The 23,735-nt window shown below is 44.3% G+C and overlaps 1 protein-coding gene across 1 annotated transcript in view; it reads left to right on the top strand.

The window, feature by feature from the left end:
• The window catches only part of ELMO1 (engulfment and cell motility 1), a 551,882-nt gene extending 528,375 nt beyond the window's left edge, over window positions 1-23,507 (top strand). Inside the window, exons 19-22 of the mRNA XM_003788592.3 lie at window positions 547-654; window positions 6,731-6,813; window positions 15,670-15,747; window positions 22,158-23,507. Coding sequence (XP_003788640.1) covers window positions 547-654; window positions 6,731-6,813; window positions 15,670-15,747; window positions 22,158-22,358 — 470 coding nt within the window. The 3' untranslated portion in view covers window positions 22,359-23,507. The remainder of the gene's footprint in view (window positions 1-546; window positions 655-6,730; window positions 6,814-15,669; window positions 15,748-22,157) is intronic.
• Window positions 23,508-23,735: the final 228 nt, after the last annotated feature.

Raw genomic sequence — 23,735 nt, 5'->3', positions numbered from 1 at the left:
GAATATCCTCAGTCTTTGGATACATCCCTGCCTTATTTAGACGAGTTCCCCATGAATATCACCCCTTTGTGCATCATTCATTGATTAATTTGTGTTGACTTCAGAGGTCGGGGGTTGTGATGTCAACTGTGTCTTGTCCACGACAATTTCACAGTCTGAAATCTCAGAGAGGAAAATGGAAGCAGGAAAGTTCTAAGAAAACTATTTTTTCTCCATCTCCCTCCCACTCTGTCAGGCCTAAGTGAACAAGGAATAGTTCCCATGGCGGTTATAAATACTAATCCAAAACCCTCTGAAAACGACCACCTCATAAAATCTATTGCCATGGAGTTTCAAGGATCTGATGACTTTCTGATGGTTACCAAATGTGCGTCTAAGTATCAAGCTCAAAACTGGGCTGAGCTGCCCAGTGTCCTGGAATACATTCTTCCTCAAGACTTAAAATAAAATGAGTTATTTGTTCCTCCAGGCAAGAGTGTTAGGAAATAACCATGCTGATATTTTTGGGAACCAGAGTCACTTACCTTGTAAACTTTTTTCCCTCAGACAAGTTTTGGTATTGCCGGCTTTCACCGAATCACAAGGTCCTGCACTACGGAGACTTGGAGGAAAGTCCTCAGGGAGAAGTGCCCCACGATTCCTTGCAGGACAAACGTAAGTGGAGGAGGCCTGAGTTTTGGCTGTCTGTTATTCTGATCAGCACAAGAACTGGCTGGACTTGGGGTTTGGGACTGAACAGGGAAGAACATAAAAAGGATGCTCAGGTGTCTTTCCTGGAAGACCTACACTTGGGGTTCAAATGTCTGCTTTCTACATGACTTACCCAGGTGATTTTTTTCAAGGAACAAAACCAGCATAAACCTGTTTCTGTCAATTGTCTTTTCCTGATGACCCCAAATAATTTTACAGGACTCGCATGCCTGCCCTACCACATTCGTTCATACAGTTTGTTTTATCCTGTCATCATAGCACAGACTTCATGGCAGATCCAAATACCTTTCTAGCTTACTTCAGAGAAGTCACTAGGACACTTTAACAATTTATGTTCAGTTACATTGAACCGTTTGCTAAATATTTCTCCAAATACAGTAGAACCTCGACCACCCAAGGGACTGTAACTAACTGGTCAACAAAAGGACCTACACCTACCGTACTGATATACATGTGGCATATATCCGGTCTGTGAAAATTAATCAGCTTAAGGAGGTGGTCCATGTAGGCAGGTGGTCAGGTATGGAGTTTCTACTATATGTTGATTCGCTTTTTCTGCATGTTATCTGTCCTAACAGACATGATTTTGAGGTAGCAGTATGTGCAGGATTCTTTTAGATCAACACCAAACCAGGTGCCAGGTTTTTTGACATTGCTTAGTGTACAAATTAAACAAAATATTATAGGAACATTGAAATACACAATTGATTTGGAAGAGAAGTGAAATAAAATAGTCTCAAAGGACATACTAGACAGAAAAACCAGAGGGAGAAAATAATCAGAATGCTTTTAAAATACCTTTAAAATTACCTTGACCCTACGGTGTTCAGGTAAGTGTGTCCCAGATGGAGTCCTGACCAGAGTCTCACACCTTCCCTCCCATTACCCCACCCATGGGAGTCAAATCTGGACTGCCTTCCTTACCGCTCATAGCCATCGAAGGCAAAAATAAACCATGAGTGGGAAATTTCCTGACACAGTCAGACTCTGTGCTGACATCTCAGGCAGACAGCCTGGAACATTCTCTGTTCCTCCAACTTAAAAAATGGGACAATCTAGTCTTTGTAGTGTCATTTAGTTCAGAAAACGCTCTCATCTCCTTTCCCGGGAGATCTGCCTCCCTATCCCACATTATTGGCTCCCTAACTGGGGGAGAAACAAATTTGAACTGCACGGCTGCACAGAGGCTGGGGCAGTTCTGTCCATGGCTGCCCTGGGAGATGAGGACCCTCCCTCCAGAGTTCAGAAAGCCTCTTCATCCCACCACGACAGGCTAACCCACAGTTCTCTAAGTGTGGTCCCGGGACCATCAGCTGCAGCATCACCTGGGAACTCATTAGAAATGCCAATTCTCAGACCTTACTCTCATCCCTGCTGAACCAAAAACTAAGCAGGTGGTGACCGGCAATCTCTGTTTTAACAGACCCCCTGGGCGATTCAGATGTGCATGCAAGCTTCAGAATAGCAAAGCTGAATATTGTTCTATACTCCACATAGTCATTTCCCCAAATGGAGCTTTCACCAATAAGTACTTTTTTCAGTGATTGATAGTGTGTTGCCAACTTTTAATTTTGGCAAAAAAAAAAAAAGGATGTTAAAAAATAAATTCTAATTAAAATGTAATACCGCAGTTATTTCATTAAAAGGGAAGCTCTTGACCACAAAGCAAAAAAGGTAAGAAGGACCTCTTCTTGGAACAAAAGGAAATCCCTTCTGAGGAATTTGTTCTATAAAATCTCAGCATCCTCATTTTCCTACATTTGCGATTAACTAGTGAAAACTCACTGGTGAAAACTCCCTCCTGAACTAGGGACTGCTCAGGGCCAATGATGTGAAACCACTGCTTTGCAGCTGTTCAATGAAAAGACTTAGAGATGACTGTGGGTGGAAGCAACCAGCAGCTGTCCGGGAGGTCCTCTGTGTCCTGTTCTCAGCCTGACAAGAGGGCAAGAGGTCAGGACAGAAGGAACAACAGCTTGGCTCATTCCTTCACTGGAGCTAGGGAGCTAGCATTACCCCCATGTTTATAAAAGTGCAATCCATTTCTCAACTCAAGGATAGGCATGAGACTAGTGGGTTTTCCAGCTGTGAATGAAGAACCCCCACGCTACCTGGCCGGGTTGCCTAGGAAATTGGCAGCCCTGCTCCTAGAGACATCTCAAGTGCCTGGTAGCAGTGGGGCCTAGTGGAGGGGCAGTTCAGTGGCTTACCTACAAGCTGATGGCCGCCAACCCTACTGAAGGCCTCACCTTCCAGACCCCAGCATAAAAAAATAAGCAGGAACCTGGAGTGGTAATGCCAGGGAGAGCTGTTTTGCTAGGGTGGTTGCAGGAGGACAAGGCCCGAGCTGCAAATCTCCACATAGTTTTTGTCAGTGGCCTCTGAGCGACACTGGTTCTGGAAGAGGATTGTGGCAGTCTCTTTGACAGTGCCTCCAAAATTCTTATCTGCCCCTTTCCTCTGTGGCCTTTGAAATGTAGTACCGTGAAGTACCAAAGAACTGCTCCATGGACAGTTTATCCATTGCAAGATGATCCAGGAATGCGGATGTGTGCGTGTGGAGGGTGCGTGTGTGAGTGTGTTGGCGGGATTGAATCCTCCTGCACATTCCACATCACGTGATGGAGGGAAATGAAGCTGTACTATGGTGGAGGCAAGAAGGCCCTGGCCTGGGAAACTGAAGTTCGCTACTTCAGATCTGCTACCCGGTTTACATTTAATTTCAATTCCACATTCTGCCCACAGCAAAATAGCTACTCTCTTGGAGCCTTTAAAAGTCAGAGACCTTATAACACTGGACAAATGAGACATCTTTTTAATTAATGCTAAGTGCCCTTGCTCTTGCCATGTACCACTGCCCTCTCCTGAGACCAAGGGCGAGACCATCTTCCACCTTCCGTTACTCGGTGCTGCATATCAAGATACTGATAAGTGACACAGTGTAATGAAGTCATCATAATACAGCTATAGTGAGTGAAAACAGAGAGCCTCTCCCTAGCTGCCTTCTTCCTCCAAAGCTTAGGAAATCTCTCTTCTCATTTACTTTTTGTTGTCAGGAAATATGGCCCTTGAAAGGTCATATCTCCTCACATCCACTCTTGCCCCACATCCCTCCTGCCAGGTTTACAGGTTGTCATCACCCCCACTAAGCACTGGACTCCAGTGCTGTCCAGCAGTGGCGTGGGCAGATGCCCCACTGCCTCCCTTTGAAAGAGTGCAGGCTGTGTGCCTCACTCCTCCTTTCCCAGGAAAAGACTAACCCTGATCCAGTGCAGAAGGACAATTAAACCATGTTTAGGGGTGTGCTTAGCCTGATCTGGGGCACCAGCACCTTCCAAGGATAGGGAGAAATTGTGACCTAACATGGAGTAGGAGAAAGGGCATTAAGCCCAGCACTGCCCCTAGCTGTGTGACATTGCATAATCGATTGCCCGTGTTTAGACCTCAGTCTCCTCATCTGTAAAATGGGAGTACTGAATCAAGATCATCTTAAACCAGTCCAAACTGAAATAAGCATTGAAAGAAATGAGGACATGCCCCAGAGGTTAAGTGTGGGTGTTTCCATCGCCAGGGAACCCTTTTGGTCTTCATCTCTGGACCACACTTCTTTATCTTCCTTGAGATAAAAAGGGCTGATCCAAATGCTAGCCTGCCTTTGAAATCATCAAGAGCCCCCTGCTGCCTCCTTAAAGTGTGATTCAAGAGATGCAAGCATGCCCCTCTGTCTCTGCCCCTGAGAACAGAGAGGACAGCGTTTGAGCCTTCCAGTGTCGGATCTTCTGGCACATGTAGAGACAAACTATGCAAAAAGCAACCTTTAAAAGCTAGGCTGTATTTTTAGAATTTTGTGTTTTCTTTTTAGTCTTGATCCTATGAGTGATATAGCAGCTTGTCTCTGAGAGAGGGGACAATGCATATAAAAAACATAAAATACATACTGCCAGAAAGCCAGTGGAAAAAGTGCCTTTTCTCCCCCCGAAGCCTTTCCATTAGAGATCCTGAGGATGGCCCCCATGACAGGCTTTGGTATTCCTCTTTTTCCATTCCACATGATGAGTTTCAAAGCCAAAGGATAATTTACTGCTTGTAGATTGTGGACCTGCTCTAGTTCATTGACCGTGTTATCTATTATGACGAAAGGCTTTCTACAAGGTACTTGTGACTCAGACTCTATTTGAAGCTTGAGGGTTTTTTGAATGGATTTGCTAATTTTATCACAAACTCACTTCAATGGTGGATTTTTCCATTGAAAAGTTAACCAACTTCCTAGTGTGCCCAAATGTCCCCTCCTAGGGTAGTGATTGGACAGCCAGGTCAGCCACTAAGGGGAACAAGGCCAATCCACGCTTATGAAAATGGATTTAAGGAGAACTGATGTCAGTGTTCATGGTCAAAGGTAGGTTCAGGAATCACAGAGAGCCTCTACAGGAAGATGCCAATCCAAATGGGACCAGGCAGAGAAGCCAAAAAGCTGAGGTGAAGGGGCTGCCTTGCTCCCTGTTGCCACACAAACAATCCCCATGTCTCAGTGGCTAAGCACAACAGAAGTTTATTTCTCACTCACATGACATGATTTACATAGGCTGGTAAGGGACTTCTCCACACAGTCACTCAGGAACACAGGTCGATGGCTAAGCAGCTACATCCCACAGCTGGGCCTCCTGGATGGAACATGTGGCCTCTTCAGTTTCCGTACCTGGGGAGAACAAATAGAGGATGCCTCAGTCTAAAAAAGAAGCACTTCCTCTCACATTTCATTGGTCAAAACCAGTCACATGATCCCCACCAAACTGCAATGGTTACTGGGAGTTGTACTCATGAACACACGAAATGTCTACCCAAAGGGTGTGGAATCAGGGTGCAAGATGTGGTGGGTCAGATGGCACTGGAGCCTGTAGAGATTCCTCAAAGGCCCATCACAACCCCATTCTCCTTAGAGAAGTCTCTAAGGGTGTTAACAAATTAGGAAAATGTTAGCTTTTAGGGGGCTTTCCTGATCTATTGTTTTAATATGTTGTACATTCTATCTTTAACTATGAAATATCTCATTATCTCCATCATTAAGTGAATCTAAGGAATTGATCACTTCAACAAAGCCTAAATTCCTACCTTCAGAAATCTATACCAGTCAGTGTGAGCTCCTTGAATCACTACTCCTTGTGGGACTGAAGGCTTAGGCATTAAAGAGGAACCAATGATGTTACACTGTTTTCAATTAAGGTTCCAAACCATCCTACTGTCTTCTCTCTCTCTTGATTTTGTAAAAGTTTTAAATGCACAGTCCTTCCCGTAGCTTTCCTTATCTTCCTCTAACTTCTGAGTAAGACATGAGATAACATCGTTTTGTCCAACTGCGTTATTTTCACAGTCCCCTATCAGAAAGGAATGTTCCCTTTATTTAATTGAGTTGAGTTTTGTTGTCTGTAAGATAGGAATAATAAAACCTGCCTCACCAAAATGTTGTGAGAATTAATGAGATGGCAGAGAGAGACATTTTGGAGAGTGAGAGTTCAGAACTGAGATAAGTTTTTTAAGATAGGGCTTCTTTCCCTCCTTATCCAAACCTCAGAAGCTATAGAGATGCCGACGCTGTAGCAAGAGATACTGATATGTGGGAAGCACTTGGCATTGCTCCTGACACACAGAAGCTTTCTGGAATATCGGTGTTAGTACCACTGCTACTATTACAAGCACTCTTATTTCTAATGCCAGCACTTCGAACACTACGATCTTGGGTTTTTTGTTTGTTTTTTTTTTTTTTTTTTGGTGAACCAAACTCTGCTAATAAGCAAGCTTTTTCTCCCCAGGGATGTTTTATGCCAGAATATTAAAGTCTATCTTTGTTTCCAGTCCTGGAACTCCACTTGATTTCTTTTCCTCTTTTACCACTCTGCTCTTGGGGGAGTGGTTTCTGGGAATGGCAGCTGTGGTAGCACACTCAGTGCTTGGTCCTGTTTCTTTATTGACATCAAAGCTTTCACATGGTGTAGTTACTTTCATTTTCTGTTATGAATTGCAGTGCCGGTGGCAGATATCAAAGCGGTGGTGACGGGAAAGGACTGCCCTCATATGAAAGAGAAAGGTGCCCTTAAACAAAACAAGGTATGATTTCCAAATTATTGCAAATAGCTCTATTTGCCCAATGCAGTCAGTGACTGCAGTTGGCCCAGCCCTCCTGTATAGCTCTGTGTGTGTGTGTGTGTGTGTGTGTGTGTGTGTGGTCATGTATCTCTTACTCAGTGTTCCTTTCCTGATTGGTTTTGCATCACCACTTACCCTTATCCATTCTCTCCCTGTTCACTTTTCTAATTCCCACCATCTCTCTCACTCTCTCACTTTCTCTTTCCAACCCTAGGAATTGCCCTCTGGTTATTATCACCTTGTCCTCTCTCCACCCTCCTCTGCTCATCTCCACTTATGCTCTGGGCTTCTCCTAATCCCCCATGTCAGTTCGTTTCTCCCTTCTCCAACTTCCACCGCCATCTCATTTTTTTTTTCTCCTGCTGTGATTACCCCCTTATCACACTCCCTGGGGGCTCAGAGAAGCTTGGGACGGGCAGAGAGAAATTGACTCAGAGAATTATAGAACTTTTAAAGCCTGAAAAGTATTGTGAAAAGTAGGCCACAAAGTATCTCAAACTCAGCTTAAAGGAGGGCATTTCCCCCGAGGTGTACGACAGCCTGGTTTGCTTCACAGTGCAATACTTTTCACTTCCCTTCCTAGTTTACCAACTATCTTAATACAGAGGGTATGGGAAGGGCATTGTTTGAAAAGAAGGAAGGTATTTTCCCTTGGAGGGGCCATCACAGAGCCAATTTTTGTTATGTCTCTGACATCTTGTGATGCATACCATCCATGAATGAAAGTCTCCAGATTTATCTGGGTGTTTCTGATATTTTGGTACCCCACATGTCACAAAAGTTAACAGGTTGCTTTAACCTGTTAAACAAAAGTACTATGAAAGTCCTGTTCAGGAAGACAGAGGACAGAGGATCAGCCACAGAGGCTGGTTGCAAAGTCTTTGCTTCTTAAGTTATGCAAGTATGACTCACCTCAAGTCCATGGGAAAACCTTTGTTGTTGAACCCATCACAACACTATCACATAAGGTATTTACCTACCACCTATAGCAATGTCAGGACATGCCTAAGAAGCCAAGGTCCATGAGTTTTCTGTTACACAGCACCTATGGAGTTTCCATTTCTGTCTTCTCCATGATGTGGGGAGTCAGGGATTGTACGGCTCAGTGGATTTCAGAGGCACATCTTTAACTATAACAGTTGAGTCTCCAGTTATCACGGTTTGCCTCTTGTAGGGCAGACTTTTTTCAACACCAGCAGGGATTACCATATGCTCACTGTGTCAGGTGTTCTTTCTACTATCTCAGAAAACACTGGCTGTGCTCAGCTCAAGTCAAGGAGGTCCTCGGATTTATATAACTTAGAACTGAGCAGGAAACCAGATGGGGAAAATGGCAGTAACTGAAGTCTGTACCCCAAAGAAGGCCAGGAAGGGGATACCTGGAGGCAAAGCAGCCTGCCAGGACTCAAGCTGGTTAAGGAGGGACAGAGAGAATCATGTAAAGTTAGTATAGAGGGACCTCCTGGTTCAGCTCCAACACGTAAAGAGCTTGAGAGTTGTCACTCCCATCCTTATAGTATGAAGAAGCTGAGCAAAGTGGAAATCAGAAACTTTTCTTGGAGCTAGTAGAGAGAAATGAAGTTACAGGCAAACCATCACCCTGGAACATGAAAAGTTAGGAGTCCAAAAAGTCATAAGAATCTTAAACATGTCTGAACTTAACACAGAGGCATCAAAATACATGCATCATGAATGAAACTGATAGAACCAAAAGGAGAAACAGACAAATCCATTTTTACATGGGAGACTTCAACATCCTTCTGTCAGTAATCAATAAATTAAGCAGGCAGAAAATAAAAAAAAGAATATTGATAACTTGATCCAAACCCTCAATCACCTTGATCTAATTGACATTAATAGAATAACACAGCCAACCATAGTAAAATACACAGTCTTCTCAAATTCACAGGAGACATTCAGCAAAATAGACCACTTTTTGGACCATAAAACACATCTTCATAGACTAAAAGAAGAGCAATTATACAAACTGTGTTCTCAGATTACAATGGAATTAAACTAAAAATCAAAAGCAGAGAGATAGCTGGAAAATCCCGCCAATGTATTAAAAATTTAACAACACACTTCTAAATAACGCATCTCTCCAAGAGGAAGGAAGTCTCAAGAGAAATTACAAAGTGTTATAAACTAAATAAGATGAAAATTAAGTTATCAAAATGTGTGGGATGCAGTGAAGGTAGTGTTCAGGGGGAAATTGATAGCATTGAATGACTGTACTAGAAAGGAAGAAAGCTCTAAAATCAATAAAGTTTCCACCTTAGGACACTAAGAAAGAAGCACAATTTAAGCCTAAAGCAAACAGAAGAAAAGGAATAATAAAAAAAAGAATGGGAATCAATGAAACTGAAAATAGTAGAGAAAAATCAACAAAACCAAAAGCTGCTTCTTTGGAAAGATTAATAAAATTGTAAACTTCTAGCTTAACTAACTGAGAAAAAGTGAGAGAAGACACAAGTTATCAAAATAGGTCTAGAGATGATGATCTCATTTGAACATATGATACATGTGGGTGTATTTGGGCTTCTTGTATCAGACTCCTCTTCCCTTAAAGGAGACTAAGAAAACCAACTGAGTAAATGATTTCTGCAGCCTTTTTTTGTTGTTGTTGTTTACTTATTGTCATGACAATAACAAAGTAAATGGTTGGATGATGATGGATAGATGGATAATGATGGACAGATGATGGTGGGTGGATGGATGATGGATGGGTAGATGAAAGATGGGTGGTTAGAGGGTGGGTGGGTGGATGACAGATGATGGGTAGATAGATGATCAGTGGGTGAGTGGATGATGGATGGGTATATGATAGACGGATGGGTGGATGACAGATAAGTGGATGGATGATGGAAGGGTGGATAGATGGGTGAATGATGGATGAGTGGAATATGGATGGATGGCTGGGTTAATGATGGATGGATAGTCGGCTGGTTGGATGGATGGATAAAGTGGATGGATGGATGAAAGACGGATGTATGGGGCACACTGCTATGACCAGATAAGTAAGACTGCAGATGGAGGCTACTTCCTGGGATTCACTGTTCCAGATGTTGTAGCCACCTGGGCTTCCTGCCTTGAGGGGTGAGAATGGCACTATCTCCCCCAGCCTGGCGCTTTCATTTGCATATACATGGAATTACTTGTCTTTCAGTGTTAATAGTATTCATGTACCTATTTCAGGCAAACCATTATAGGCAAACAAGAAAGCCACAGTTCTCCCTCCTCAACGCCCACACCCCACATTTCTTTTTCCACTACTCTAGAGACCCCCTCCTTCAGACCCCTGGAACTTTTGGGGAGGAAAGGGGAGACCTGAGGCCTAAAAGGAGAGTTGACCAAAATGTGTCCATAGGAGGTCTGTCAGCGCACAGTGGGCGGGCAAGAACCAAGGCATGCTGTCTGTGGGGAGCAGCTTCTGACATTTTATGCTGCAGGACTCCTGGTTAGCTTAATTGCTGAGCAAGACAAACTGAGCCATTAGCATCCATTATGGAGACACTCTGTTAATGGCAAAGTATTAGGGTCCTCTGACCCATTCCCTGTCTGCTGATGTGCTTGACACTATCCACGCCCCTGGGACTAGGAAGAGGAAGGGAACTGGTCCTTTCCCTTGAGGCATTTGTCCACAGTCAATCCCTCACTCAGCACTGAGTGCCTGCCATAGGATGAGCTCTGGGTGTAGAATGTAAACGTGACTCTGTTCTCCTGGGGTTCAGAGCCTCGCGTCTTTAACAGACATCAGTGCAACAGCAGATTTCTATGAGACGAGAAGTTCTGGGTTCTTCACAGAGAGATTAGAAAATTTCTGACTAAGATTTGAAAAGAATTCTCATGAGTAGATGGAGATTCAGCTGGAGGACTTCTATTTTTAAGGATTCAGGATTCTAAATTCAAGCTCTATAACTTATAAAAATAAGTTGATTTGTGGCTGTGCGTTTTAAGTTGGGCGTTCTTGGTATTTGTTTCAATGGATTCAGGGATTTTAGTTGAACAATCATCATGTAATCAGCAGAGAGAAGGTCTCATGGGTTCCCACCACTTCAGATGGGAGTATATTTGGTATAAGAGAAACTTCTATCTTCCCATTTGCCAGATTTAAGCTTTTGTTTTTCCAGTGTGCTGCTTAAGTCTGAAATGAGAAGTACATTCTACCAGAAGCTAATGTCCCAGCATTATCTTGAAGACCCTGGTCTTAACCAAAAAGCACTTTATTCAAGTTTACTTCATTCATTATCATTCATCTTATTTGTGGCAGATGCTAGGAACCCAAAGATAAATATGACCTGGCCCTTGTCCTTGGATGTCCAGTAGACGAGGTTTGTATATAAACATGCAGTTACAATTGAATACATCTGTGCCCCCCGAGTTTACACCCAGAGGGAGCCTGGGAGAGTTGAGAAAGGCTCACAGAGAAAATAACACATGACCTAGCTTCTGAAAAGAATCGGCCAGGAGGAGAAGTGAGGAGAAGACTTCCCAGGAGGAGGAACGGTCTATGAAGCCAAAGGGCCTTTCCACATGTGACGAACATCCTGATTGGGGACACTGAACTCTGAGTATAGGATAGACGGGACAGGGAGAAGAATGTGGGCTGGGAAATTATTAGCCAAAAATCCTGCTAAGATAGATTGGGGCCAGAAAGTTATAGCTGCCTAAGGAAGGCAATCTCCTCTATTACGTACTACATGAACGAGTGGTTTTTGCTGTCTAAAAAATAGATCTCTATTCTTAGATCTACAGATGAGCAGCAGTGTACTGTAGCTCTGAGATCTATTGCTATTGCTGTGACCACAGTTAGCACCCAGGCACACATGCCATGTTATAGCCTGCGTCAATCATCAAAATGCTTTGCCCTCAAGACGACATGGCTAGATCGAGAACCAACGTAATTAAGTGAATGCTGGGCAAAATGACCAGAAGTGCTAACTTATTCCCAAACTTATTCCCATCAACACTATATACTAAGAATATGTCACATGAAACTGTACTGTTGTATTCAGTCAATCCATCATTGGACCGATTAAGAAGGCAGTCTCTACACCCAGGCACCATTTCTCTGAACATCTCCTGACTTGGCATGCCTTGTCACTGCTCCCAGGGCCAGCAGGTCAACTGGGAGTGGAGGAGGGGTGGTCAGCAGCCCTGGACATGGAATGATATTCAGTCCCCCAGAACCCCAGAACTCAGCCTATGTGAGCCTTCCTCCACATGACAACGTGGCAGGTATGCACCAGTGGAACGCAGGACAGAGACAAGTTGCCTTTGGATGTAATTTTTCACGGATTTAAATCCAGAAGGAATAAATGACCTTGAGTCGTGAGCAGCAAAGCCCCAGTGTGTTAGCTGTGTAAGTGAGTGTAGCGGCCTGTGGAGGCAAGCAGCCCCTGATCTGTGGCAGTGTACTCCACAACCACCTCCCAACTCTCTCCCTCAAGGGCAGTTTGGACAGGTGGCAGCTTCTGGAGTGTTAGCCGAAAATGTGTCATTGCGCCTGGCTGCAGCCTGCCTGCTGAAGGTGCTGAGGAGCTCACCTTCACCAGCGGCTCAATGACAGCAGGCCGGAGATGTCAAGAAAACCCACTGAGAGCAATAGCACCCTACATGCAGGCATTTGGTTCAGAGAATTAATTCCTTCCACTCTTTCCCAGGCAGCCCTGGAGAAATTAAAGTGGGAATTGACATCCTCACAAATTTCCTGTTTCCTGCCTGTGTTTACCAGAAATCTAGGTCATGACAGTTCTGACTGTTCTCATCTTGAATGACATATACGTAGAAGGGCAAAGCCCCAGGTCTGTGCACTCCCTCCTTTTGCTACTTTTTCTGTCCCTGTGCAACAGAGAAAAGTGTCACAGCAGTAACCTCGGTGGCACTCCAGTCTCTAGTAGCTTTAGCACCCAGTCAAGAGCATGAGTCTGGGCTGCAGTGATGTTCACACTGGCCGTTAGCATCAGTGAGGGGACGATCCCTCATGTAATGTCCCTGAACAAAGATGCACTTGTCCCCCAGAGTCATCCCAGAGCGGGGTGGTGAATTTCACCTTTTCTGCTTACCTCTGAAGGGCCCCTTAGGGCCAAGTGAGCTCCTGACTGGTTGTTAAGAATCAAAGTCCATCCTCTCCTTGCTTTCCCATCTCTCAAGTAGAAGTCAAGAGAGTTTTCCTAATGAATGACTCTCAGACTAATAAAGAAATCATTTTTATCAGTGTTCCTAACCCGAGGACAGTTTGTATAAATTTATGAGATTAAAGAGTAACATTTCACTGAAAAAAAATGTTTTAAGAAGAAAAGAAGAAATAATGATGTATGACCCAGCCCTCAACGTTTCCAGCACCTCAACATAATGACTCTCTTTTTTTTTTTTTTTTGAGACACTGTCACTGTGTCGCCCTTGGTAGAGTGCCAGGGTATCATAGCTCACAGCAACCTCAGACTCCTGGGCTCAAGCAATTCTCTTGCCTCAGCCTCTGGGTAGCTGGGACTACAGGCACATACCACAGCACCTGGGTATTTTTAGAGACGGGGTCTCACTCTGGTTCAGGCTGGTCTCAAACCTGTGAGCTCGGGCAGTCCACCTGCCTTGGCCTCCCAGAGTTCTGGGATTACCAGCGTGGGCCACCGTGCCCGGCCAACATAGTGATTTTCCTTTCACATGCCAGCTTCCATGTCTGCCCCCAGTAAGTCTTGTTCCTTCCTGTCATCGGTGTACACAAAGTGTGCCTTCCTCCTGCCCGTCACTAAACGTCAGATCTTCATAATTATCCCCACTGAATGGCTGGACAAATACGTGACTTTGGGTTGCTAATTTTTTATTTCTTTAATACCCAAAGTAGGAGAGGGAGAGATTTAGTTTCTCCTTATGTTCTTACAGATAATATTTAACTTTTCCTTGCTTTTGAATGTTCTACAAGAATTACACCCACCCCCCGCCCCAGAATAGCTGGTTCTTGATATGTATTGCCTTGGTGGTTTTCTTAATAATTTCAATTTATGTTGACACTGGTAAAAGCATGCCATTACAATTATAAACTAAAGGACTCGAGAAATATGGTTATGGAAACAGATGCCATACCGAATGGAAAATTCTCTTTTGTTTGTCTGGTCTTCCTTTTCTATTCTTGGACAGGCCTGGGTAGAAGCCTACGGAAGGAAAGAGCGAAATCTCGGGAGTGCATATTTGGAGAATCGCTCCTATTGCATGACTCAGCATTTTCCCCTCACTTGATTCTATTTCTGGCAGAGTAAGGAGTCTGTTTGCATGTGAGGTAATGGTACGCGTAGCCTGAGAACCTGAGCTTCCCCTCTGAGTGTGGGACAGCCAGAGCGAGGCACACGAAAAAACTCCACGAGAGCCAGAAATAGCTGGGGGAGGGACCAGGTTGGGAGAGGCATCCTGCTAACGTGGGTCTGTGGAGTTCACTTTGGAAGAATTCTTTAATCCAACTGAAATTCTGCAATCTGGAGGCACTGGCCTCATCTCCTTGCCATGGTCTTGTTTCTGGGCCACTCTTGCTGTGAGTCACTTGGCCCCAGACACATCCTCGGACAGATAATTTGGTAGAGAATGAAGTGGAGAACTCATGGGCAATCTCTGAGCAGTGCAGCCCCCAGGTCACAGCCATGGGTAACCAAGGTCATCAGTGGTGCCCAATAAAGGCAGAGAGAAGGAAGTACACTGTAACACTGTGGTAACAGTGTGGAGTGCTGGTGTGGATATGCCTGGCCCTTCCCCTGCAGACCAGGTGCCATTAGGGTGTTGATGTGTGCTGAGGACTCATCCTGTGCCGACTGCCCAGACACAGTGATCACCATACCCAGCACTGTCAGCACGTGCAGCTAGAGAAGCATGTTCACGAACACACTAGACATGACACTTAGTGCCTTGGCAGGGTCATTTCTGCGACAATGAAACCAAAGCATCAGTTCGTCTTTGGTTCTTTGGGCCTGGCTCACTCTGCTGCCAGTAGGTGCTGACCAGCGCGGCTCAGCTGTTCCATCACTTGAGTCCACCCTTCTCTTTTCCCCGCTGCAGCCTTTGTTGAATGAGCTCATGACTCTGAGGAGACACTGCTCTGTAGTAGTTGAAAAGTCAAAGGATAGACATAAAAACAGTGGGCTCACTCAGAAGCCTTCTTACCTCCAATGTAGCTTCCACTTTTTAGGAAGCTCAGACCTCTATGGACCACTGTGTTTTGGGGTGATAGAAGTTAGATCACCCCTTAATGCTACTGATTAGGGGAGAGGTTACTGTTTTTTCTGCCTTCCCGGGAAGGAAGATGCTGGAGAAGAAAGAAGAGCACAGCTTGGGGCTGTGGCCTTGGACCCCGTTTAACCTCTGTACGCCCGTCCTAGAGAGGGAAGTGATGACGGTCGCTGCATGTGCTGTCCTGAGAACTAAGTGATATGGTCACGCAGACCTCCCTCATGTGGAAGGAGTCATGCTGTGACCTTCACCGAGCCCCTCCCTTCCATCAGCCTCCTCACCTCTCCTCTGTTGGGACACGCTGTAAAGCTCCAGGTGTCCTCAAACTACGGCCCGTGGGCCACATGCAGCCTGCCTAGGACATTTATCCGGCCCACCGGGTGTTTTGGCCGCCGCTGCCTGTCCTGCTTAGCAGCCAACTCGTCCCGGGGCCCGCAGTCTGGCCCTCCAACAGTCTGAGGGACAGTGCACTGGCCCCCTGTTTAAAAAGTTTGAGGACCCCTGCGTAAGCTGTACTCCATGTTCAGTCCGCAGCCGTTTATAACTGCAGGACGGAGGTGCCAGTTTTCTCTAACGTGTGGTGTTTCCTCTCATCTCCTGTAGGAGGTGCTCGAACTTGCTTTCTCCATCCTCTATGACTCAAACTGCCAACTGAACTTCATCGCTCCAGACAAGCATGAGGTAAGGTTGATTAATGAGGCAACATTGCATTTTCCCTGGGGCAAAAAAAATAGTGGAAGGAAAGACATTACACTTAAAAAAAAAGAAAGTCCTGCCCGAAAAAAACCACGAACAAAGGGGCATCTTTTTGACTGGGAAGAGAACAGAAACCTCTTGAAAAACTGCCAGTTACAACAGGTTCAACTTCATTGGTCGTTGGTTTTTTTTTTTTTTTTTCAGTTTTTGGCCAGGGGTAGGTTTGAACCCACCACCTCTGGCATATGGGGTTGGCACCTTACTCCTCTGAGCTACAGGTGCCACCCAGGTTCAACTTCTTACTAGTTTAATCTACAGTTCCTGGTAAAGGAGGAGAGTGTACAACTACCTCTAAGTCAGCAAAGGCATAATCTCTAACCCAGAGGAAGAAGAGGCCTGCTTTACAACTTTGGTTTTTATTGAGTATTTAATTTTTGGTCTGCATTTTCCCAAGATAAACTAGTCTCTATTCTTTAAAATATCTGATGAAGTAGGTTTTCTACTAAGTTTCTTTAAGCTATTTTAAGAGGTTAGAGCTGTCTCTGCTGTTAGGATTTTATTTTCAAGATGTTTTTATTCCTTTTTGACATCTTGTTATATGTATAATTTGTTTCTCTTCTTGAAGCATGCTGTCAGCTATATTTAAAATATTTAGCATAAATCTAGGAAAATGAATTTGTAAGATAAAGTAGCAGTTATGGTTGATTTCACTTTCTTTTGTAAACTGGAATCCAACATCATGCTTGAAACTTATTTTTAGATGAGACCATTCAAATTTTTGTTTGGCGTGTGGTTGCATAAACAGCTTTTAGAAAGGAAGAGAACATTTTAATAGAACCTGACTTTGTTCCCCATTTCTCCTAGGACACGGAGCTCATTTACAAGTTATTAGGTATGGGGTTTTTACTGGTTTGAAGCTTTTGAATAAAATTGTACATCCCAAAGAGAGAGAAAAGATGAGACACAATTCTTGCATTTAGAATGGTGCTTAAATATAATTCTGTGTCACTCGACATTTAGTTTGTTGAAGGGTAAGACTTTGTCTTCATCTTTCTGAGAATAGATACTGTGTCCTACTGTTTCTGTTTTTATATGAAATGGTGGTTGTGCACAGTGTAGAAAGCCACTTAAATTAGTAGCACTTTGGATGTTTTTTAAATCTATGTAAGGTTGCTTTCCCCAGTGTGCGTTAATTCCAAGTGAGGACAAATGCTCTAGGAATGCCAGATTTTTGTTCATATCTGCCACTTCTTAGAGATACAATGAAGAGAAAAATGACATACCCTTGTGAATACTTTTAATTTCTTCAAACTCTTTCTTATCTATTACCTCATTTTACTTTCATAATCACTCCCTAAAATAGAAAGTTCTATTACAGATAATCTCATTTATCAATGAGGGGAAAGAGGCCTCCCGGAACTGAATACCTCAACAATAGAAAGAAGAATAGTGTAGTTGATACTTGAACAACACAAAGATTGGGGCCCTGACCCCTCCGCCCTGCACTTGAAAGCCCACTTATAACCTTTCACTCCCCCAAACGTTACTGCTAATAGCCTGCTGTGGAGCAGAAACCTTACTGATGGCATAAACAGTAGGTGACACATATTTGTATATTATATTATGATGCAATAAAGTAAGCTAGAGAAAAGAAAATGGTATTAAGAAAGTCATGAGGAATCAAATATACTCAATTCTAATGTGAAGGCAGTAGAAGAGCTAATGCAAGGGGTAGGGTAGTGGAACAAGGAAGGAGGGAGCGAGTGGGGAGTCACGGTGTATGGCACACCTCTTAGGGGTGGGACACAATTATCAGAGGGACTGTATCTAACAAATGCAATCAGTAACCTAATTTTTTATACCTTCACTGAATCCTAAACAAATAAAAAAAAGGTCATGAGGAGAAAAAAGTATGTTTACTGTTCATTAAGTGGAAATGGATCGTCATTAAGGTCTTCAGTCTTCAGTCTTCATCCTCATCATCTTCCCCTTAATAGGCTAAAGAGGGGAATGAAGAGGAGAGGTTGGTCCTGCTGTCTCGGGTGGCAGAGGAGGAAGAGGTGAAGGAGGTGGAAGGGGAGGTAGAGGAGACAGGCACACTCTCTGTAACTTTTATTGAAAAGATATCTACCTGTAAGTGTCCCACGCAATTCAAGCTCATGATGTTGAAGGGCCAACTGAAATTATAACTAGCCTGGCTTACTCTACCAGGCACCATTTATATATATAAAACCTCACTTAATTCTTGCATAACTCTACGAGAAACAAACTATAATACTATTCTCATTTTACAAAAGAGAAAAATGAGGGGCAGAGAAGTTAAGAAACATGTCCAGTGTCGCACAAGTCGTGAGGGAGGGAGCTAGGATTTGAGCCCTGAAGTCTTGCTCCACAAGCCTTTCCCTGAGCTCCTGCACTGTGGAGCTAGGAATGGCTAGAACAGACCCTGAGCTCACCCCTTCCTCAGTGAGCTTCTGCAGTCATCAACTCATGGCCAATCTGGGTCGCCTATGTTCCCACTCACTCTTTCCTCCACACCTGGCTGCCACCCCTGATTGTTTTGAATCAAATCCAGTATCATGTCATTTTATTTGTAAATATTCCCGCCTGCATCTCTAACAGTCGATTTTAAAACATATCTGCAATGCCATTATCACACCTAATATGGATTTTAATGCCACCATGTGCAATCTGTTTCCATATGTCTCCAATTGTCTCACTTGTGGTTATTTCCTTCTATTTTTTGTTCAAATCATAATGGAAATAAGATCCATACACTGCAGTCGGTTGGCATTTTCCTTAGGTTTCTCTGAATCTATAGGATCCTCTCTTTCTCTGTCTCTCACAGCCATGAGCTTGTGTTTTTTCTCATTGCAATTTGTTTACTAAAGAAAACAGATTGTTAGTCCCCTAACATTGCCAGTAATCTAGATGGCGATTATAACTCTGTACATTAGTTCACTGTTGCTGCTGTAACAAACTACCACAAATGTGGTTAGTTTTAAACCACACAACGTATTACAAGCATCCTTTAACTGACAGACATCCAACTAAACTATGACTCACACTTAGGAACAGAGGCTGATACAGGTAATAGGTAAACGTACCTGTTCCAACTAATGTACAAATTCAACTGAAGGACAAACCTATAGAGCCTATCTTGTTCATAACCTGGGAACTGTTTGTATCACAATTCTGGAGGTCAAAAGTCAGATGTGGGTCTTACGGGGCTAAAATCAAGGTGTTAGCAGGACCATGTTCTTTTCTGGAGGCCCCAAGGGAGAATGTCTCCTAGCCCGTTCCGCTTCTATCCATCAAGGGGATCTGCACATTGAGCCCTTGCATCCTGCCGCTCCAGCCACCTCTGGGGTCAAATCTCCACCTCCTTTTTCTGATTCTGACCCTCCTTCTGTTTTCCTCCTCTCACATTTAAGGACCCCTATGATGACATCACCCACCTAGATTATCTCATCTCTCTATTTTAAGGCCAGCCGATACAACCTTTATTTTCTTTGCTACAGAACCTGCCATATTCCCAGGATCAGGCAGTAGTATCTGGACATCTTCAGAAGGCAGTACTATTCTGCCCATCACAACCTGCATTGTCATTTCATATATTCATCTGTCCCATGTCTCCTATATTTCCTATAAATCAATAGTTAGAGAACTAATCAATTCCAGGCTCAATTTTTAACAGCATCCAATCATGTGTGCTTTTGTGGTGTCTTCCTGGCTCTGGGATCCAATGAGATTCCAAAAGGTTGATGTCCCAGTTCTGTCATTCCTTCTTCATATACAGGCTGACCATAAAGTTCACGTGCAATTTAAAATAGTGTGCAATTTTAAATAGTACATGAACTTTATGGCCACCCTCTGTAAACAGGATATATGAAGAGAAACCAGTCTCATCAACTATTTGGCTACCTTAAAGTGATACAATTTGTATAAGATAAGCAGGAAAAATACTTGATTCACTTTGCCAGTCTTCAAAATGTAGTAGAACCGCTGTAAGTTGGCCCCCTGAGGGACTATAACAAACTCTTCAACATAGGGTGGTGGTCAACATAAGGAAGTAGGCCTACTGTACGGACACCATGTCTGGACTATGCAAATTTAAAAGGTGGTCAGTGCAGGGAGGTGGTTGGCTCTGAAGGTTCTAATGTGTAAGCATCTTTCAAAGATCAGTGAGGTGTTTCTAGTGTTTGAGTGAGTCGTAGATTTAAACGTTTGTGTCTCAGTATGTTTCTGTTATTATAATTATTAGTGTCTAGATTGTCTTAATCTGGGACATGCAGCAACACCACCTGGTTGGCTTCTAAGTTCTGTTGACACGACTCCTTTGTCTTTGATAACTTTCTGGCATTAAAGTATGACAAGATGTTCCGGGTTCATCGCGTACATTTCCTGCCCTTCTCCTATGGAGCCTTGGCTACTTTTAATAGGAAATGGTATTCACTAACCAGGATCTGGGCTTAAGTTGTGCTTATTAATACTTGGTTGTTGATTATTTTTAGGTCTTTTGGGGAATGGGGCTAGGAGTTATGATGTTTTTTAAGATAAAACACATCATGAGTTGATACTGATAGTTCCAACTCAAATTCATTACCGCAGGGTTTTTATTTATTGGTCAATTGTACTTTTAATAAAATTGTTTGTACCTGCTGTTCTCAGAAGAAAAGCACCAGAGCAATGTTGCTGTGGGTTGAATTAATCTGTACTAGGAACCTAGCCAAAGCTGGAAAGGCTCTGTGCAAGAGCAGTACTCTTCGGGATGTGGGATTTACCATGAAACTGTTGGAGCTGAAGGGAGCCTTTGAGAATATTGAATTCCCATACATATTTCCAGATGATCAGAATTATCTGGAAATCTTTTGTTAATAAAGTCTCCACATCCCAGACTCTACAAGACCAGGATCTCCAAGGTTCACTAGGTATCTGTTTCTATCAAGGTTATTTATGAGGCAGTGGATGGTTAGACTGTTCAGAATCTGGCTAAGGTATTCGAGAGCACACTAATGCTTCCCAACATCCCTCAGCACTAACCCAGTGTTTACATGGGTTCCATGCTTTGGCCCAAGGTACAACCAAAGCCCTAGATTTCAGTGCTGCCTCCTCAGACATGAATCTCACCCTTTGTGCATCTCCTTGGCTTAGAAAGTGTACCGCTGACACATGTCATGATAGATTTCCACCACCTCATGATTGGAGATGTACACAGTGCTTGTAATATATTTTTAGTACTTTGGTATTGAGATCTACTGTCATATTCTAGAATACAGTACAGATTGCCACAGTATAAAAGATAGGCTCACTAGGGTCTAGAATTGTCACTTGGCCCCATGAGACCAGGAGAGGAAGAAGTCTAGGGTGTGTGCTAACATGGGAACCTGCTCAGTAGGCAGAATAGAGCAGCGGCTGTCATTCAGTCTGGGGTGGGGGGGGAACCAGCAGATGAGTGGAACAAAGGTGGTTTCTACAATTCTGGCAGCACCTGGGTCTCTGGAAGGGAAGTTGACAAGAGCAAGGCAGGTCCTCAGAGAACTGAGGCACAGTTCCTTCTCCCACCCCTCAGGAGTTCCTAGTCTAAGAAGGCTAGGGTTAATTTTATGAGAGAAGAAGAACCAAACTCTTAGGTAGGTACTCTGAAGGGCTTTCCAATACAGGTGATGTCCCATGGAGATCAGGACCCAGAGATGTGGAGAGAAACGCTGGGAAATTAGAGACCCAGACAGAAGAGGTCCCCAGACAGGAAGCCAGCACACTTCCCATGAAGATCTCCCAATAATTCTAGCCATTTTGACTGCCAGACATTGGACAACAAAATGCCATTTTCTAGCCCTTTTGTCAGGAAACACAAAGGTGGGACTACCACCAGCCTAGGCTGGGATGGGACTGTCACTGGGAGTGCTGGGAATCAGGTGAGACAGACAGAGACTAGCTACTAGACTAGGAACACAACTGGAAGCAGCCAAAAGCTTGACTGCTGCTGATTCCAGGAGTGCTGGGATATATTTGCCAGTGCCTTAAGGTCAGAGGCACATGGCTTGGGGGTGGGTGTTAGAGACATTATCTTGCATGGTCATGGAGAACTCAAACTCTCAGCCGTGATGTAAGGAGGCATTCTTTGCAGGGAAGCCTCCAGGCATTGGAGTTAGATTGCCCGAATTCAAATTCCACCCCCTCTCCCCAGTTTCTAACTTCAGTTTCCTCACCTGTGAAACGAGATAGATGATAACGGATTTGTCAACTTTATATGGAGGTTGTGAATATGAAATGATGATGTGGGCAAAGCACTTAGCACAGAGCCTAGTGCCTGTTACTATCCACTGAATGCTAGCTATTTTTACTTCTCCGGTAATTGTCACTGAAAATGATTTCACCTCCATTCCCACCAGTACTGCATCTGGACGGATGGGCTGAATGCGCTGCTCGGGAAGGACATGATGAGCGACCTGACCCGGAACGACCTGGACACCCTGCTCAGCATGGAGATCAAGCTACGCCTCCTGGACCTGGAGAACATCCAGATCCCAGACGCGCCCCCGCCCATCCCCAAGGAGCCCAGCAACTATGACTTCGTCTACGACTGTAACTGATGTGGCCGGGCCGCACACGCCTTCTCCAAAACTGGAAACTCTGCTAACAGGAGAGAGGAATGAAAACACACCCTCGCCTTGGAACCCCCCTTTGGTGAAGGGAAGCTGTGGGTCAGCACTTCCTTCAGCCGCGCCTCTAGCCCGGGCATCTCTCGGCCCCTACCTGGCATCTTGCTCACCTCCCTGGCTCTGTTTCTAGGCTCCACTGCTTTAGATCACTTCCTGTTGCTGCAGACCACTGGTGGGACATGAGCAAAGCCCACCATCAGAGAGCCAAGGGGCCCCTCCAGCCCAGCCCCCAGCAGGCAAGCCCTTCCTTCCCGGAGTAGGAAGCCAGCAGCCCCAGATGGCCCCCAAACTTGCCCACCAGGCAAGTGCCCAAGGCCTGTGTCTGGAGGAAATGGCCTAGCGTCCTCCTTGCCCTTCTCTCTAGAGTCAGCTCATACCTCCAGTTCCATTTGAATTGAGATCTGCTTTCAAGACTCCTGCCTCCCTCCCCATCTTGGCCTCACCCTGTCCCTCTTTGCTGCCCCAAGAGCGTCAGTAGCCACCTTCTTGTAGCCCTCGCCAGCACCGGGTCTCACAGACACACAGTCCACAGGTCTCACACCCACTTTGCATCTGCACTGTGACCGTCACCCACTTTCCCTCCTTGCTAGCTGGTCTGGGATTTCCTCTCCCTGCTCTCGGCCAGACCTGCCTTCATTTCCACACACGCTCCCAGCCTCTTAGCTGAAAGCACAACTGGTGAAAACAGTGTTCATGCTCCATCTCCACGAGACTGCCTCAGTGACGGGCTGTTGCTATCCAAGGGTTTGGTGTGACTTTTCCTGAGAGTTCTGCAGCAACACAGGCTCCACAGGAGGGTCACGCTGTCAGACATCCAAGTTTACATCATTGTAATTATTACAGGTATTTACAATTTGCAAGGGTTTTGGGTTAGGTTTTTGTTTTTTTGTTTTTTTTTTTTTTTGCTTTGTTTTTGTACAAAAGAGTCTAACATTTTTGCCAAACAGATATATATTTAATGAAAAGAAGAGATACATAAATGTGTGTACTTTCCAGTTTTTTTAATTATTTTAATCCCAAACATCTTCCTGAGAATAACATTCCCTTAAACATGCTGTGGAATAAAATGAATTGTGATGAGTTGGGGACCTGGTATTTTGATTTGGTGACTTAGGTCCCTGCTACTCCGTCACTGGCACCTGAGAGCTTGCTGGAAATACCATCCCTTTGACCCCAGAAAACCTGCTGAAAGTGGTGATCTAGGTGCACGTCAGCTTCAGAAACACTGCTCTCAGGGAGCCTGGACTGCCGTAGGTCATTGTGGGCTCTGAGCATCAGCAGAGACTGTTACTTCTAAGAAGATCATGT

Source organism: Otolemur garnettii, unplaced genomic scaffold, assembly GCF_000181295.1.
Source record: "Otolemur garnettii isolate 467f Iridium unplaced genomic scaffold, OtoGar3 scaffold00028, whole genome shotgun sequence".
Taxonomy (NCBI): Eukaryota; Metazoa; Chordata; class Mammalia; order Primates; family Galagidae; genus Otolemur; species Otolemur garnettii.
The sequence above is the reverse complement of the archived record's forward strand: the minus strand, read 5'-3'. Positions and strand labels throughout refer to the sequence as shown.